The sequence below is a fragment of the Alligator sinensis genome, unplaced genomic scaffold, assembly GCF_000455745.1.
Source record: "Alligator sinensis unplaced genomic scaffold, ASM45574v1 scaffold1102_1, whole genome shotgun sequence".
NCBI classification, from domain to species: Eukaryota; Metazoa; Chordata; order Crocodylia; family Alligatoridae; genus Alligator; species Alligator sinensis.
The window spans coordinates 1,120,400-1,139,787 of record NW_005842342.1 but is presented as its reverse complement, the minus strand read 5'-3'; the positions used below and the strand labels follow the sequence as shown (position 1 = coordinate 1,139,787).

General features: G+C 41.6%; 1 protein-coding gene across 21 annotated transcripts in view; it reads left to right on the top strand.

The window, feature by feature from the left end:
• CSPP1 (centrosome and spindle pole associated protein 1) overlaps window positions 1–19,388 on the top strand; it is a 123,299-nt gene that overhangs the window by 38,019 nt on the left and 65,892 nt on the right. For 16 of the 21 annotated variants that reach the window (XR_003095284.1, XR_003095285.1, XM_025210227.1 and 13 more), the window contains 9 exons: window positions 1,282–1,727; window positions 5,184–5,275; window positions 7,901–7,994; window positions 8,646–8,786; window positions 9,544–9,601; window positions 13,805–13,977; window positions 14,757–14,875; window positions 18,154–18,232; window positions 18,539–18,665. Coding sequence is in view for 19 of the 21 variants with exons in the window: in XM_025210227.1 (XP_025066012.1) it covers window positions 1,282–1,727; window positions 5,184–5,275; window positions 7,901–7,994; window positions 8,646–8,786; window positions 9,544–9,601; window positions 13,805–13,977; window positions 14,757–14,875; window positions 18,154–18,232; window positions 18,539–18,665 (1,329 nt within the window). In the remaining 2 variants the exon portion in view is untranslated. The remainder of the gene's footprint in view (window positions 1–1,281; window positions 1,728–5,183; window positions 5,276–7,900; window positions 7,995–8,645; window positions 8,787–9,543; window positions 9,602–13,804; window positions 13,978–14,756; window positions 14,876–18,153; window positions 18,233–18,538; window positions 18,666–19,388) is intronic. The other 5 variants (XM_025210245.1, XM_025210244.1, XM_025210236.1 and 2 more) reach the window with 3 other exon arrangements.

The following is a 19,388-nucleotide window of genomic DNA, read 5'->3' as shown; positions in this document are numbered from 1 at the left end:
AGGAGATTTAGGATGCTTTAGCAAGTGGTGCTGCAGAGGAAGCAACACTGCAGTGACTGAGTGTCCTCTTGAATAAGGGTATTCTCTAACAAGGCTTCCTGTCCTGCTCCAGTAGTCTGGGCCACTCTATCTCTGCTGTGGGAAAACAAGAACTATGTTTGTTTGGTCCATGATCCAGTTGCGTCTCATTCACACAACCCTTCCCTGCTGCAGGTTTAGGTTGTATTCAGTCTTATTAATTTTCTAAGACTTGTCAACCATATTGCTTAACTGGTAAATACAGCCTTGCTTATCACAGCAGAGCCTAGTGATCAAATTAGCCTCTTCCCCTCAAAGGAGGGGAAATCTACTGGAGTTTTACTCCTGTGCAAATAAAATTATTTGACCCTTATTAGCACCTCCCACTCTGCAGTATATTAATTATCCAGTTCCACTGTCACATAGAGAAGTACTACTATTTGCCATTTTACAGAATTGAGGAACATTGAGGCTAAGTAGTTTTCTCAAGGTCATAAAAGAAGCTGGTGGAGCAGACAGTTGAACAGTGCCCTTGTTCCCCTGCTTTACCTATGGTGTTGTTAATGTTCTCGAGCAATGTACCTTGTGTGACAGAGGTTTTTTGTGTAGTTTTAAGAATAGGTTAAACAAACCCCTATATAGGAAAGTTTGGATAGGGATGGTCCTGTGTTGAGCAAGAGGCTGGAGTAAATGACCTGTTGAGGTCCCTTCTGACCTTATTAGTTTATAATTCTCTGAACAGTTGTCTTCTGAATCTTGGGCTAGTCCTTATCCACCGGCTATCCTTCCTCACATTGCACCTTTTTTGGAGGGAGGAAATATTTAAATTTTTTTAAGTTTAAAACCCATATCGTAGGCCTGGAAGTCTGAGATACTCCTTGTATGACTCTTGATAGCATCAGGACACCTGGGATTACAAGCACTGTAGATTTGCTGTGCCTTTAAACCTCAAATTCATCTCATCATGGGGAGCCTATCAGTGAGGACTGCAGGGCATTCCAATGTCAATGGAAATAAATTACTAGGGAAGATTAAGAATATTATTTTTCAGGAAAATTATCCCCATCTCTAAAGGCTTTGCTTAAGAGGATTTTTTAAAAGCGCTTATTTGCGGGAAGTTTTAAATATGGAGATTATTAAAATACATCATCAAGCTATTGCTGAAATGCTAATAGGAAAAAGGTGTTTTAACCTGGGATGATGAAAAAGGGTAAATTATTTCCCTTTGTATTCAGATCTTTTAATATTTTTCCTATTGAACAGCATGAGACAGACGGACATAAAAAACCTGCTGCTGTTAGCAGAGTCCAGCCAGAGCTACATAAACAAATAGAAGCCTCTTGCGGAGATTCAGAACCTCCCAGGAAAGATGCTTGTACTTCCACGGAAGCTTATGAAGAGCTGCTAAATAGGAGACAGCAGGAGGAGGGCAGGTATCGCAGATCAGATGATGAAGCTGAAGTAAGAGAGAGAATATTGCAGAAAACACTTGATGAGGAACTGGACATTTTCAATAGGAAGCATCACAGGTTTGCTAACAAACCTGACATTACTGTTCGAAGACATCACAGATTTGATGAGGATTTTGATCTTGATAGAAGATACCACAGACCTGATTATGATCCTGAAGTAAATGAGGAAATGGACTCTAGATTTAGATATGAAAGCAACTATGACAAAAAGCCTCTGAGGTTTTTCAATGCTGAAAGGTATTTAAATTTTATTTTCTACTTCTTCACACTTTTGAACCTTATTCACAGATATAGGTAGAATGATTTTGGCCTCCTGAGAATCATTTAAGCCAGTGAAGGGTTGGCTTATTAGACTTCAGCATCAGGTTTAAAATACTTAAATTTCCTATATTCACAGGCTCAAGCTTGAGGAGTTTTGTTTCTTCTCTTGATCCTTTTGAAGCTGATGAACTTTAATGTTATGCTGCTAGTTATGGGTGGATTTTTCAGTTGAGACCAAAGTGAGGTCCTTTTTTGTTTTTGCTTTTAGTGAATGTTAGATTCCATCATGCATTGTGGTTTTCCCTCATTTTTCCCTCCACAACATTGAAGTAACCAAAACTCTCTCCCCTGCTTTTGTGTAATGGGTTCTGTCATAGCTGTATGCTTAGAGATGGATAATTAGCTGGTGTTTAACTGGATTACAGCTGTTTCTGCCTATAGTAATAGTTCCTGCATTTAAATTGATTCCTGATATAAAGATACCAAACTTTCTGTTTTTGGCTCCAGCTAGACTTTCCAGGAGGATCTGGAAAAAAATACCGTGTTCTAAGTGGACCCCATATTTTCAATTTTTGGAAAAGCAGCTTTTATCTTAAATATAAGTTGATAACTTACAGATAAAGACCTAGATGTGCCATTGCCTTTCTAAAATCACACAGGAGAATCAAATAACTGAGGAAACAACTCAAAGGTTAAATGTACTAAAGGTTAAATGTACTAAAAAATCTAAAATGAAATGGCCTTGAAAAAAATGACTTGGTATTTTTATTGCATGTGCAAATGTCCTGTAAATACAAAAGTCAAGACTATAGGAGACCTGATTATAGGTTGACCCCATGTTTGAGTTGATTGCCCTTTTTGTGGCTCGGTTGGAGAAAAGAAATGCTAGACTTAAAATCAGAAAAACACAATGAAGACTTGCAAAAAGTCAGAAGCTTCAATCTAATTCCCAAGTTAAATTGAGCCTATGACAATTTGTACCCATTGAAGTTCAGACCTCAGGAGTATGCATTTCTTTTTGAATGAAGAAATGCATTTCTGATTGAATGTAGTACAGGGGCGGGCAATTATTTTGGGTGGAGGGCCACTTACTGAGTTTTGGCAAGCCATCGAGAGCTACATGGCAGGCAGCCAGGAGCAGATGCATATTAATTTTATAAATTTTTTTAGGGGCCCCATGGGCCGGATAGAATAGCCTGGTGGGCCGCATGCGGCCCGCGGGCTGTGTTTTGCCCACCCCGATATAGTATCATACTTAACTGGCTTAACTGATTTAGGTCAAACTGGTGTATGAGACTTCTGTCCCAGATTCCTCCTGGTTCATGTTAAATCAGAGTCCCCCAGCATGCTTTGTAGTCATAGGCTGGACTGTACTGACTGCTCCAGAGTGCAGGGTTGGCTGGCTCACTACTGTGCCGCGCCTCCCCACCCCCCCCAGTAAACCCTAGCTGGGAACTGGGGCCAGGGAGGGGGGGTTAAACACACCTTTTGCCAAGTACAGTCTCGTCCTGCCCTGCTGGCTTACTTAGTGCTGGCTGTGACTGTGGACTACAAATCCCAGAGGTACCTGGAAACAGGAAGAGGAAGTGATGAGCAACTCTGCTGCAGAGTCCTGCTGCTGTGACTGTGGACTGCAAATCCCAGAGACCTCAGGGGAAAGAGAAAGAGGAAGTGAACACACAGCTAATGCTGGCTGTGTGCCACAGAGTCATGCTCTAGCACCCCCCCTGGCTTCTGGATTGAGCAGGCATTTAGCTGCATTTCATGAATCAAAAGTGATTGCTTATTTGCTTATTGGTTCAGTCTTTTCAGCTTAGACTAACCTGCAAAGACTGAATCAATTCAGCCTCGGGCTTCTTGACTGTCTGTACTTTGTCCAAAAGTATGAGGTGTAAACCCTCTGTTACAATGCCCAATATGCCCAAGCTTTCCAACGGAACAACTATTTATAGAGGAGAAGGGGGGAAAAAGATGCCAAAAGCTATACCATCTGTTTGCAAGGGTAGTCACACTCTAACTCTGGTATGGTATGGACAGCTACCTGATGATGACGATGAATAAGACCCCAAGCAGGAGGAGATTGGCCAGGACATCCAGACCACTTAGGACAGTGGTCTCCAACCTTTTTAAGTAGGAGATCAGCTTTGGCATTTAAAAACAACCAAAGACCTACAGTATGCCCCTGACCCAGCGGGTAAATCTGTGGGGAGGGAAGGAGGGGTACAGATCGAGGTAGAGGAAGAAAAAATCATTTGGTGGTGTGCACCCCCAGCAGGTAAGTCTGTGGGGAAAGGGGCAGGAGAGGGGAAAGGGCTTTGGCGGGGGGCAGATCGAGGTCTCAGCTCTAGCCCTACTTCCTCCCTCATCACTGGGGTCTTGATCTGCCCCCCCATGGTGGTGAGAGAGGGAGTTGGGCTAGAGCAGGGGTAGGTTCTGCACAACCAGGGCCCAGGATGGAGCATGAGTGGCTCATCTGCGGGGTGTGAGGCGGGGGGGAGCACACCCCCAGGAGGGCATGGGGGGTGTGTGCCTTCAGACCTGCATGCTGGCCAAGCCAGCTGCCACTGCAGACTGGGGCTGGAAGGCAGCACTGCGCTTTTCACGGTGGAGAGCTAGGCCGTGTTATGCTTGGGCCTGGTGGCAGTAGCAGTGCTGGGAAGGGGCACTATGGTGTGGGTATGGCGAATTTTTGGTTGCCTGCAGCCCCCTGTGTAGCCCCATTTTTTGCGCCGCTGCTGCCCGGCCCGAGTACAGCCATGGTCCCATCCAGCAGCATTAGCCGACCTGGCTGGCATGCAGATCCAGGGGCACATGCCCCGCCTCCATCGTGTGCCCTATACATGAGCCGCTTGCGGTTCCATCCCATACCCTGGTTTTGCACACATAGTGATCAGAAAAAAAGAATCTTTTTGGAAAAAGTATTTACCTATTTTTCCCCAATGTTTTTTTTCTTCTTCTAAGTTCTAGGAACAATTCAGATCTGAGATACATAGATGCAGTTAAATCCTCCCTCCTTTTTCCACCCCACCCCAAAGAATGTTTTACAACCATGCATAATTTGAAGTGTATGAAAACTGCCATTCCACTTCACTGCACTTAAGTGCTTTGCTGAATCAATGCGCAGAGGCATAACTAGGAAGTTCTGTACCCTGGACAGTGGCTGCCATTCTTGTGCCCTTTTCAGTCTGCCCTACTTACACACTGACAGTATCATGAGTGTGGTACCTACAGATGTTGTCATAGAAGCTTTGTGAGAAAACAGTTTTGCTACTGAGTTCTTTCTCAAACGTAGAAGTTCTCTGCAGCAGCTATGATTTCATAAGATCTCCTCTCATAAACGGTTAACATAAAAGTAATTTAAATATTTTATGCTTTGGATTGTCTTTAAGCAAAGGCTTTAAAATCTGATCTCTTTTATTTTTTTTTGCCCAGAAATCAAGCAGACAACAATTCTCCAACCAGTGAACAGGCAAAATCAGCCATAGGTAAGGATGGCATTCCATATGCAACAGGACTCATTCTCGGTATGTACAAATACCCAGCTAATGATTAGTCTGAATTGCGGTATTTATTATAAAAATAATATCTGTTGAAGCTTAATATTATGTGCTTCTTTCTTATGGAGTAATTGATGTTACTTAGATTTTCCTTGCAACATATCTGTGTGCTTGGCAAACATCCAGTAAGTTAAAAGGAGAAAATGAAAAGGAAAAGACAACAAAGTCCAATTACTTTTCCTCAATGACACGAGGTATTTGTGGTTCCTCTCCAGTATGCAGATGGTAACTTTGGGATGTTTATGGTAGCAGACACCCAAACTGATTTCCAGATTTCTCAGATAAATGAATGAAAATAGTGGAGATGTTTCACAAAATTTAGAAAATCACATTTTTTAAAATAAATTTGGGTAAGTAAAATATTGGAATATTCACTACATTTCATTAAATTAGGATTAAAACTGTGGAAAAAATGGAAGACAGTTGTCAGAATAACTTATTTTTTAAACAATATAGATACCTAATGAATTAAATCTTTAAATGAAGATTGTATATGTTGGAGAGCAGAAATAAGCTGTTATCCACCATAATAATTTTTTCAAGACTTGTATGTAAGACTTTGGTAGGTTCAGCTTTGCACCTTGACTAGTGATTTTTTTTTTTTTTTTTTTTTTTTTTTTTAAAGAATAAAAATGCATTTCTTGAGAGAGGTACATGTTAGACTGAAAGTGCTAGAATAGCAAATTCTTGATCAGGTGTAATCTGTGGATAGCCTCTGACTAATATGTTCCTTGGAGTAGAGCAATGTAACACTTGATTGTTACTACCTTATTCTGATAGTCTAAACTATTAGTCTCTTGCCATAGTAACTGAGTATTCCACAAACAAACCTTCACAGCACGCCTTAAAGGTAAGGAGGCATTGTTAGCTCCACTTGACAGATAAGGATCCGAGGCATAGAATCATTCAATAAATAGGGCTGTGTGAAGCTTCGGTCCCTGACTTGATTCAGCAGAGATATGGCCTGATTCGGCAGCCGAATCTCCAAATGGAATTGAAAGACCCTTTAGTCTCTCCGAATCGAATTGGAACCCTCCGAATCTATTTGGAAAGATTCCATGATTCGGACATAGACACAACTTTAAATGTTTTTTCTACGTACCTCAGGGTACCAGGCGGCTCATGAATGCCGCAGTGGTGGGGCGGATGGAGCGTCCCACAGGAGCGTGGGGTGGGCTCCCCAGCACGCTCGGCAGCAGACCCAAAAGTGGACGAGAAGCACTTCCGGTCCACTGCCGGGTCTGGTGGGCAGTGTGTGTATGGGGGAGGGGGGGAGCCCCTCCGAACCCCCCCCCCCCCCCGGCTTGGCAACTGGTGCCTCCTGGGTCTGGGGCGGCAATCAGGGTCCCCCTGCGGGCAGTCGCCAAGCCAGGGGGGACACGGGAGCCCCCCACACGTGTGGAGCATGAGGGGGACCCCCCCCCATGCTCCTGTGGGACTCACCATCCACCCCAGCATCTCAGTGTTCAAGAGCTGTGCCTAGTACCTCGAGGTATGTAGAAAAAACATTTAAAGCTGCTTCTATGACCAGATCACTGATTCTCCAAATCCGTGTCAAATCTTCAGATTCAGATTCAGCCAAATTGAATCAAATCACTGTCCCTGATTTGGGCTGAATCTGAATCCGAATCAAATACATCCTGTTTTGTACACCCCTAATAAATAGCATAATGTTGTACTTAAAATCTGTATTTCAGACCTGAGAACTGAGTCTGGGTAAAAAATAAATCTTGGTTCAGTGCCTTAACTATTTTTGCCTCTTTTACCATCAGAGTATAAAATTATTTGAATTTTTTTTGTCACAATCACCTTCCAAATGGCTCTTTCATTGGCATTCCAGACTTCTCTATTTTATGTTTGGTTGCTTTACTTCATTGGAGAGCAATGCCTCTTGTAGAATGGTGGGGGAAAAAGTGCTGAGGGGCCATTGAACCATTGTATAGGAAGGTTTCTAGTGTATTTATAAACACTCTACATTTTTTATTAGTTTTAAATTCCAGAATAAGATCAAGTGGAAACGGCCAAAATTTCAAATGTTTTAATCATACAAAGTACTGGTAAGGTGCAGTACTATGGAAACTATCTCTAAGTATTAAAATTGCCTTAATTCTTATAGTTTCCAACTCTTGCTTTCAGTTTAAGCTTTGGTTTTAATTCAGAACATAATTGCATGTGAATGTACCTGTTGGTGCTCTTGAGAATGCCTAGAGGATTATTTATTTTAATTTTTTCATATAATTTTTACCTGATTTTTTTTTCTCCCCCATTCCCATCCACCTCCAAATGCTACACCAAGTATAAAGTTGATTTTAAATAACTAAAATAGAATACCTGACTATTTTCAAGAGACAAATAAAAGATCAGATTTCAGCATTTCAAGGGTAGAAAAAACAAAACAAAAAAACCTATTTTTTTTTTTTTATCAGTAGCTGTGAAGTTGCACAATTTTTAAACAAGCTCCAAAATGCAGGTTTCCATATTCCGCTGTGCTTTTTTTTTTTTTCTGTTCAGGTGAAATTAGAAAGTATTAGAAGAGTAAAGATGTGTATGTAACTTTCACAGAAAGTTCATGCTGACTTCCCCCTCTGTTAGGTGGTCAGGACCAGGAACTTATTCAGAGAAGGAAAGAAACGTACAGACAGGAGCTCATGGAACAGATGGCTGAGCAACAAAGAAATAAGAGATGGTAATTTGTAATTTGATCAAATAAAGGCTAAAAGTAAAGGCAAAAGTGGATTTTGTAAAGGCTTTTGAATGTATGCAAACTTTTTCCCCTTAGACATTGTGGAATTATATTACTGTATGTACTTGAATCTAAGACATGGGCGACTGGTGCCTCCTGAGTCTGGGGGGGCACCAGGTCACTGATGGGGAGAGGTCCCCCAGCAGCCAATTGCTGACCCAGCAGCGAAACCAGAACTGTACTTCCGCTGGTGCTTCCAGTTTCGGGGCTGGATTTCCAGGGGGTGCACGGCTGATCTCGAGGGGTGCATGTGTATCTGTATGCACCCCTATGCATTGCCAGTGATCCAAGATGAGGAGTTTTTCCCCCAATCAGCATGGGATGGGGAAGTCTTGTCTTGCAGTACCAACCAGGGGCAGGCACGAGCTTATCTCCAGCATTGGCCTCAGGCTTGGGGCTGACGCCAGAGCTGAGCCACCACCTGTACCTGGCAGGAATTACTTATTTGGCGGGAAAGGGGCATGTGGTGGAGGGCAGGTGGGGGAGACAGCAAGGGGAGAACCTGCCACTTGCTCCTTCCCCCCTTGTCCCCTGTACCGGTGCCTGTCTGCCTCCTCCTCCTCCCTTTACTTTTATCTTTTGCTCCACCTTCAGTCCCTCCAGTCCCTATCCTGCTTGGCCAGGATCTGCTACCACTTCTCCCTGGCTGGGCTGGGCTGGGCTGGGCTGGGCTGAGTCCAAGTCAGGGCTACCACTGTTGCTGACTGACCAGGAGGAGCAGAGCTGCAGCAGAAGGTAAGGCTGCAAGGAGGAGCAGGGGGTGGGAGGGCAGGCTCCAGGGGACAATGGGTGGAGGAGTAGGCTGCAGGGGGGAATGGGGTGAGGGAGGCAAGGAGTTGGGGGGCAGGGACAGGCATCAAGAGGGCATGTGGTAGGGGGATACATAGCAGAGGTCAGGCACATGGTGGGACAAGAGGCAGAGAAGCAAGGGATGGGGTCTGGCCCCTCCTCACCTGCTGCTGCTTTCCCTGCCACAGCAGTGGGCAGGATGAATTTAAGAGAATCCACAACTAATTAGATTCTGTACATAGAAAATTATAAAAGATTAATCATCTTAAATTTACTTTGGAGTAAATTACGCTGAATTTTGCTCCACAACAAGGCAGAGGGGCACATGATCAGCTTTTTCAAGCTGGCTGCTTGAAGTGACCTCTATTACAGCATCTGATCACTAGATGGAAGGAGATCCAGTTTGTGCTGAGCAAATTGCTACCATGGAATTAAATTGACCATGGTAGTGGAAACATGACACAAATAAAAAGTATCTTTTCTGGTCCAAATTTCCTCATGACTGACTTCTTCAGAAGTAACTTAATACTGCCATGGCTGCCTTTTTGCATCTTTGCATCTGTATCTATGCTGGTTTCTTTGCCCCTCACTTTTTAATATACAGCAGTACCTCTTCACCCCATGCAGTTCTGAGGCCCATCCTACCCCCCACCCCCAGCTTATTTTCTTGCTGCAACATTTTAATTTTATTTTTTTTTAACAGTGAAAAAGAGCTGGAGCTCTTGGTTGCTGCTACTGGAGCTCTAGACCCAGGGAAACAGGTAAGGAATATTAGTATTATACTTTTAATTCAAATGGATCTTTTACTACATAAGGCAGTAATTCTCAATGAGGGTGTCTTTTTTGAGAGGAGATAAGCGAGGTGTAAGGAGATAAGCAGATAAGTGCAGGCTCAAGCTTGTTCCTGCCTGGGCAATCACCTGGTCCCACTGCTAGGCCCCTCTGTAAGAGGTAAGCACTGCAATATATAAATTTGTTTTGAAACTGGGTGCTGCTCAATTTATACAAGTTATGGAGCATGCTTTAAATCCAAAAAGGTTGAGAACCACTGATATAAGGTGCGTTAACTTATTTGGTCATCTAAAAAGGTTTTTATGACATATATAAACCATATAGAAAGAAAAGAGTTAAGACTTTCTTAACTGGGCATTAGTGATAATCCAAATAAACAGGTCTAAGCTGCACCTTGCTCTTTTTTTAATTTAATTATTATGCATCTAAGTCATTGTAATGGTGCCAGCTGATTATTTCAAGTTTTTTAGTTACTTTTATTAGTAAATATGTAATTTCAGAATTATGGGCTCCTATAGCTGTGTGTGGAGCCTGCTCCGATGCACTGGGAATCCAACATGTTGGAGCAGACTCAATTAATCAAGCCTGCTGGAGCACAGAAATTGACATGCTCTGGTAGCCTTCTGCATCACATGTATATCAGCATCTCTGTGCTGAAGAAATGTTTGAAATAAAACATGTTTGATGAACTTAAGTTCAAAGCTCCACCACCATTTTTTTTCAATGCAGGGACAGAGGTGGTGTAGTCACCGTCCTTGGAGGTGATCAAGAGGAGGCTGGACAGGCACCTTGTTGAGCTTGTCTGACCCCAATAACTTCCTGCCCATGGCAGGGGACCAGACCTGATGATCTTACAGGTCCCAGGTTCTAGTTCTACAACTCCATGGTTGATGTATGTGACGCACGGGTGTTTTTTAATTAGCACAGCTCACTAATTAAAGTGCCTGGTGCTGCATTGCAGAGCGCACGTACAGATGTCCTATGTGAACATACCAAATTTTGTATAATTCAACATGTAATGACTTAGAACATTTTGGTTTTACTCTTAAGTAAAAACACCATTTTCTGTTAAATTAGCAGGATATAACTAGCCTGATTATCACATTGTTAGGCAGAAGTCAGGGCAGCTGGCGGCAGCACAGAGTTGCCACAGCCACTCCGCCTAGCTCTGCGGGGCCCCCCAAAGCGCAGGGCCCAGGGCAGTTGCCACAATTCGCACCCCCCTAGGGATGGCCCTGACTTCAGGGATTCTCAAACTTTGTGATACTGTGGCCCCAAGTGTTGGATGGTGGCAGCAAGGGATGAGGAACTCACAGGCGATGGCAGCCGCTGCTGCCATCCACCACTGTGCCGCCACCATGCACCAAGTCCCCGCACTGCTGTGTATATGCCCTGGGAAGCTCGTGCCCCCTTTTAAGTTGCTCACGACCTCCCGGAGGGTTGTGACCCACAGTTTGAGAACATCTGGCTTACCGGATGCCATAGAATCCTTTTACTCTGGAAATCCTGGTGGATGGTTCTTTGTTTTGATTAGACAAATGTAATTAACACAGACTTTAAAATACATTATGCTGTTTTCTGGAGAGCACTGCAGCTAACTCCTTCCATGGATACTGTAGCAGGAGCCATCAGAACTAGGATGAGGACAGGTGCCATTACTACTTCAAAATACAAGGAACAGCCATAAGATACTTTGTCATGAAGCAGCCTAGTTGCTGTGACAGCAGGTGGTTAGCAGTAAAGAGCATGTAGTAGTGAAGCCTTCCATACGCACTGTGTATATCTTAGAGGGATTGGATGGTACTGCTTCTAACAGGAAACTGATAGAACCAGTGTGAGCCCAGCATGATTTAAAATAATTAATTTAACAAGGCATTACAGTTAAGTAGAATTACATTCCTCATTAAGCAGCGGTCTGTGCCTTTAAATGTTGCTAAGTTGAAATTGTTTTTTAAGGAGAAGTTCCAGCTAGGTGGATTTTGCAAGTGAATGCATGCTGGTTAAGAGAAGAGTACATAACTAAGTGTTGATTAATGGCTCAGTAGAGTTCTTTCCAACTTCTATTCCTCTGAGCAGGGTGCAAATTAAGGGGGAGCTGGTGGGGAGGGGGCAGGGGGGGGTGAGCCTCCCCATAAGAGACAAGAGCCCCGCTGTAAGATTTGAAAATCATAACCTGGGGGGTCTCCAATCAAATTGCTGCTTCACTTAAGTGGATGTGTTCATCACTGAACCATTTTAATTTTTTTTTTTTTGCAGACCCCCCACCCCCCAAGAGTTCAAATGTAATTCAAACCCTGCCCCCGAGGGCCTCCCTAGTGAGAGCTGCATACAACATGGCCTGCACCAGTCAAGCTACAGGCCACAGGGACACTCCCTCAATCCCCCACCTCAGTACACCCTTATGTTGTCTGCTTTGCCCCACCCTTGCACCACTGGCATACAGGACACCTGTCTCCACCATTGCACCAAGTGAGTGCAATTCCCCACACTTGGCCCCATTTTCCCCCTCTCTCCTCCCACTCTCCAGCTTGGAGCCCTGTACTCACTCCCATCTCTGTACACCACTTGCCACATTGCCCCATCCCTGGGGGCAGAGGAAGAAAGTGACAAATGGAGGAGGCAGGGGGAGCCTAGAGACCTCAGACTCTGTTGTAGTCAGACTGATTTGGGGAGTTGTGGCTGGGTAGAAGCCCTGGGTCCACAACATAACCCTTTGTGAGCTGTGTGTGGTCTGCAGGTGGCTATATGGACAGCCCTGGTTTTAACAGACTGCTTGTTTAAGAAGTAAACAGTCACTAAAGTTAGCAGGCTTGCCATGCTATAGCCTAAATTTTGAATAAAATAAGGATTGTTTACTTAACCGGCAACTGATAATGCCTTGAGCCCAACTTGGGAACAAATAAAAACCAAACATGTTTTTTTATGAAAAAGTCTTTTAAGTATCCCAGTGCTCAAGGGACCAAAAACAAAAAAAAACTGAAAACAAGAAACCTCCAGTTAGTCATGTTTGTGTGTGTGTGCACACACATAATGTACAAGTATACATGTGTGTGTGTGGAATCTGCTAACATAATTCTAATTATAACTCTGATCATTTTAAAATTTAAATAATATAAATTCAAGTGTTTATTTCTAAAATGGTTTTAAGAATTTAATACTATTCTTTCTTCCTGATTTTTTTTTAAAGTTCTTTTCATAAGTAGATGTGTACTAACTTCATTGTATATACTATCTTGCAGCTAAATGAAGAGGAGGTAAACATTTAACATATTGCTGTGAATATCTAAAATATTATACCCAATTTGGTATATAATTCCCAATTGGATATATAGTATTCAACAGCTGCTGGCATTTTAGTCCTAGAATGCATGTTTATTGAAGAACTATGGTCTTAAGGAACAACAAAATTATAAAATACATCTATTTCTCTTTTGAAATTTATGAATAAACTTTTACTTTCTATTCACATGGTTCCTTTTTTAAACAATATAAGATGTTTCTAACGTGCAAAGCAGCTAATAGGCAACACTTTTTGGGGTCTGTTAGGACAGTTTTTAAAATAATCTGCTTGCATGTTTTGCATTATTTGCATGTTCTTGTCATTTTTTATCGTGAGGCTACTAATTATCAATAAACATTTAAAAACAAACATTTAATCTAAATAGATGCTACCTTTAAAAAATAAAAACTTGGTGTAACTTTGGTAGATGGAAAAATCTAAAAAAAACATATTGGAGGAACGTCTTGTATTCCTTTTAAAAAATGCCACTGTTCTGAAATGTTTATTGGCGTAAGTCTCAACACTTATTTCTTTTGCAGATTTTAGACTGTTACAGAGCTAATGTTCTTCCTTTTGTGAATTTACCTAATATAATAGAATGGGAAGTCTGTTGATATTGAAAACTGGCAACTTGAGATACTAGTGCTAGAGACGGTCATGAAAAGATTTTTGTGTTCTGGTCATTGTCATTTCTTTCCTAGAACCCACAAGAGCTTGATTTTAGTGACTATCAATTTGCACAAACATAAGGTGTATTTTTGACAGTTGTACTAAGAAATTGTAGGCTACTACTAGAAATATAATTAATGGGAAACACAAAATAGTTTAGCACTAAATTCCCTTGAGATTTGGAATATCAAATGGGGGTGACTAACCATATTTTTCTCTTTAGCCTGATAGACTGAAGCAATATGGTTTGACAGCAAGAGCCTCTGAAGAAAAGGTACCACCTGAAAGGCCCAGATCGGCTTTCCAGACACCGCTTCCTGCACCTCCTGTTTCACCAGTGAATGAGGACTTTCACAGGGGAATATCCAGTGCTCTTGGTGAAATAGTAGCTCCCAGGTGCTTGCCTACAATTACTTGGATAAGTAGGGTAGGACAGGGCTGGGGTTAGTTTGTGGTGGGCATGTGGTGCAGCTGGGTGCTGAGAGGGCATCCCTGTGGCCTGCATCCTGAGAACCCTTGGCTCATCCTGGTGTGACTTAAATTGTGTACAGCTCCTGCTGGTGTGTCCCACAGGGCCACTTCTTTAGTTGGGCAGCCCTGGCCTAGGTAGTTGCAGATAGAGAATTTGATGTCATTACAAGCTCTCTACTCTGCTAATTTGCATGGCTGAGGAAGAGTAGGTGGGGCATAGATGGAATTTATTTCTCAGTAGTATGCCCAGATTTGCTCAGGAGGTGTTAATAGATGTGTGCAGTTACACACATAAGTAACATGTAAAGAGTAAACCATGGTGGCACTTTTATCCTTCTCCCAATAAACATCTTAGAATAAAAGCAAATATTTTCAAATCTCTGTTATTAAATTAGCAAGAAATAAAAGTAGAAACAGATGCTCAGGCTCTGTGTATATGAGGAATCTGGGAGGCTTTGCTTAAGTCAAAATAATGTGTCCTCACTACAGGCAGATCATCTGCTGCCTATCTTTTACTGTGGCATATGCCTGTCTACAAGGCACAATCAAGTTCTCGGAGAGAAGTCATAACTGAGCTCATTCTAGAATTCTTTCATACTTTGACTTCTTTTTTTTTCATTTTGTTTTAGCCTTTGTTTTTTTAAATTTGTGCTATAATTTCTCTTTATCTTCCCCCCAAACCTTGTACCTTCCTTTTGATATAGGATTGCACCTCTACCTCCACCTCCACCACCAACTTTGACTGACAATTACAGAACACCTTATGATGATGCTTACTATTTCTATGGGGCTAGGAATCCTTTGGATCCTAATCTTGCATATTGTAAGTTGACTCCTCAAAATGGATTATTTTAAATCAAAGTGATTCGGGTAATTAATTAAATCAACAAGTAAGAAAACTTGCTTAAAATACTTTTTTAAACCCTTTGCACTTCTGTATGTTTCTACTTTTTAGTTATTTTCCTAAGGAAAGGGTGATTCTTGCTGGTTTTCAATCATTAAGACAATTTGCAAGTCAATGTAGGTTTACACCAACTTTTTGTCAGCAAAGGTAACATATTTCAGGAGATACCTAGTTTAATATACATTTATATTGATTCTTAATTCTCACTCCATCCTCATCAATAAATTAAGCAACTGTGGCATTGATGCCTACACAGTTGGATGGGTAAAAAACTGGCTGATGGGGCGCACCCAGAAAGTAATGGTGGATGGGTCGTACTCAACCTGGTGAGATGTGAGCAGTGGGGTACCCCAGGGCTTGGTCCTCAGGCCCACGCTGTTTAATATCTTCATCAGCAACTTGGATGAGGGGGTTGAAAGCACATTGTCCAAGTTTGCTGATGACACTAAGATGTGGGGCGAGGTGGACACACTTGAAGGGAGAGAGAGGCTGCCACTGGATTTAGACAGACTACAAAAGTGGAGAGATGAGAATAGGATGGGGTTCAATGTAGACAAATGCAGGGTGCTGCACCTGGGGAGAAGGAAGCCACAGCATACATACAGGCTGGGGAGTTCCCTTCTTGAAAGCACAGAGGCGGAAAGGGATCTTGGAGTCGTTATTGACCCCAAGATGAACATGAGCTGCCAATGCCAGACCGCAGCCAGCAAGGCCAGCCATACCTTGTCATGCATCCAAAGATGCATCTCAAGCTGGTCCAGAGAGGTGATGCTCCCCCGCTATGAGACATTGGTCAGGCCGTAGTTGGAGTGCTGCATCCAGTACTGGGCGCCGCACTTTAAAAGGAATGTGGCCAGCCTGGAGAGAGTTCAGAGGAGGGCCACCCACTTGGTGAGAGGGCAGCAGGACAGGCCCTGCGAGGAGAGACTGAGGGACCTGAACCTGTTCAGACCTGGCAAGAGGAGGCTGAGGGGAGACCTAGTGGCTGCCTACAAATTCATCAGGGGAGCTCATCAGCAAATAGGAAGAGCCCTATCTCCCCAGCACCACGTGGGGTGATGAGGAACAATGGTAATAAGCTGATGGAGAATAAGTTTAGGTAAGAGATCAGGAGGCAATATTTTATGGTTAGGGTGGCCAAAATCTGGAACCAAACTTCCTAGGGAAGTGGTCCTTGCCCCTACCCTGGGTAAATTCAAAAAGAGGTTAGATGATCATCTGTCTGGGGTCTTGTGAACCCAGCATTCATTCCTGCCTGTGGCAGGGGGTCAGGCTAGATGATCTGTTCAGGTCCCTCCTGCTGCTAGCTACTATAAATTAATTTTTATATTTTATTATGTGAGAAGATGGTGAGGGACATTTCTGATTTACTAGATAAATAATATTTTACTTGTGATTTGTCATTCCTTTTGAATGGAAATTCAAATTAAATTAAAATACAGAAAACTAATGTTTTTTAACATTTGCTTTTAATAACTAAATACAACTATGTTAAATGTGCTTCTGCTTAAGAAGAAAGTTTATTATAATGTTTTGCATTATAGTAAGGCCTTATTATCAATAGTTAGTATGTTTTAAGATATTTAAAACAAAAAAGCTATACACACAGAAAAATTGTCTTAAAATGTGATGTGAGCTATAAATGGGTTGAGATACATAAACTGCGTTGTAAATTGGATGTAATTTGATAAGATTCTTTCCTGTATATGGCCTTGGAAGATGTACACTTCTTTAATCAGTATGCCACAACAGAAACAAGTATAAGCTTTGAGAGAAGAAGAGAGAGAATGCTCTGTTGAGGTGAATATTCTAATTCACAGTGTCAGGCTGTATTAATCTCCACAAGAGGTTCTGGTTGATCAAAGGCTATCCTATTGATGAACAAGGAAAGAATTCTTTGCCTGTTTAGGGTGGCCTGTACAGAGCACCGACATTAGTCCTAAAGTGAAGTACGGATTCTGAATCTCCGTTACATACACTCTGCTCCCTAACGCCCGCTGGGTACTGATTTTGTTTCTGTTTGTGGTCTTGTTTCTCTTCATGGTTCTCTTCAGCCCTTCTGAGGATACAGCAGGTCTTGGAAGAGGTTTTTCCTGAGAGCTAAAGCAGTGATGATTTTTCCAGGAAAACTTTATTCCCTTTATTTCCTAATCATGCCTTTCTAACTAATGTTATTTCAAGAAGCAATGAAGATTTGCTGTCCAAACAATTTAATGCAGTGCCTCACACTCTCTTCCAGAATTTTCCATCTCTGAAAACCAGAAAATAAAGTTAATGTATTCAGTCTTTAGACTGATGCCCCAGTTTTTATTCTGCTGTCTTGGCATGATGGTCCAATCTGCCCCAGCAGACATCATATTCTCTCCTTCAGACAGCACAGCATTGTGTGGATACAAAAGGAGAAATTAGCTTCTGTGTGGGCAGTTATGTCTTGGGCAGGCTGCGAGCACTAACTGGCTGCTACTAGCCTGTACTTGAACTCTTTTTTTACTCTGCAAAAAGGATATATAGAATGTGTAATCTGTATAGAGGTGTAATATGTAAAACCCCCTTGCCCTATGGATTTTTTCTGAAAAATAACTTGCACTCCTCTCTGCTCTGTATGGTAGTTGTATATTACCAGATTGCTACAGATCCCTATAGCAAAAAGTGCTATGCACTTCTACTTCTCTAAAGCATGTAGCTCAGCACAAAAACAAGCAGTTCATGTTCCTTTATATTCAGATGCATCTTTTCTCATATTATAATGTGAGATATAGCAAATTGCTTTGCATATTCCTTAGTGGCAGTCAGTATAGCTATTCCCCAATACAGTGAAAAGCAGTTGACTGCATGTACACAAATAATGCATTTATTTAGTTATTGGTCATATTTGTGTGTTATAGAGCTGAATATACGTAGAGGATATACTTAATGGCTCTTACCAACCCCATGGGACACTGTTGAATTCACAGATTAAAGATAGGAGTGTGTATCTCAATACTGTATTTTCTATTTTTTCACCATTCCAAGTATTAAGTGCAGGTGACAGTATGGAAGGGGTGAAAGGCACTGCTGTAAAATTAAGGCTTGCCTTAACTTAGCTCTGAAACTTTGTTAATGCAATGACTTATTATATTGCCCCCCTTCCGCTGATAACAGTAAATATATGTCAGTGTGTGCATCCTAGATTTAAATGACTTGTCTTTACTCTTTAGATGGTACAGGAATAATGGGAATGCAGCCTACAACTAATCTTGCAGTTCCCTTAGGACAGGTACCAGCAGATCAGTCTGTGTAAGTACTATTGCTGTTCATTTAACATTGTTTTGTCTTAGTTTTACTCATGGGTACACACCTTTGAAGTGAGGTTTATTAAAATAAATTTTCCGAACTTCTGGTTATAAGTTCTTGGCTTAACATATAATTAAGCAATCCCTGCTGTGTTGAGTAGGTGAATTAATAAATAGATGTAGCTATTTACAGAGATGGACAGGCTGTGAAAAAGGATACTTCTCATTTGTCACTTGTATGTATACATTTCAGGCAGAAAATACTTTTTCCTTGCTTTAAATTATATTTTTTTTTACTTTTTTTTTTTAGATTGAGAAGCAACAGTGGACAGAGAAACATAGGGGATAGACCAAAAAGTTTTGGAATATTTCCTGAAGAAAAGGCAAAACCCTCAAAAGAATCATCTTTATCTTATCAGCAAGAATTGCAACAGCAGGTATTAAGTATCCTTAATGGGGTCTGAATTTTTATGTTTATTTTTAATTGTGTTTATGTTCCAGGGTGTAATTCTTGTTAGAACATATTTGGTCAGGGTACAAGTAAAAAATATTTTAATAAGTAAAAGTGTTCTTTCTGGTTAGGGTTTTATTACCAACAGAACCCTGAAGTTGAAGCTCTACTGACAGTTATGTGGATAATGTACATTACAGACCAGTATTTAACATTCTCTTCCTTTGGTTAAACTTTGCTACTAAAATTAATCAGTTAAAGCTGAATTAACACTGAGTTAGTTCCAAATAGCTATTTTCTTGACCATTATGATGCTTAAATACCTTGTTGTAAACTTTCCAGTACAAGGGCAACAGCTATTGCAGTAATATTTACTTCCTTCACAAACTGTAGACCAACAAACAGCAGTATAGAAATGCAGCTCTTTCTGGGAGTTAAAGGTTGTGGCCAGATGGTATTTATTTATTCATTAAGAACCTTGGGTACCATGAACACAAATGAAAAAGACACCGTCCTAGAAGAGCTTGTCATCTGAGAATAGATAAGATCTTTGAGAGGGAGGAGGGAAGGGGATAACAGTTACACCGAGAGCATGTTGTAATTATAAGTTTGTTGCATGGATCTTGGTGATTTAAAATATAATTTGTGATCTGTAGCTGTTTTGTCAAAGAATTAGAATGTTGTCAGCATGCCATGTTGGTGAAGCAGG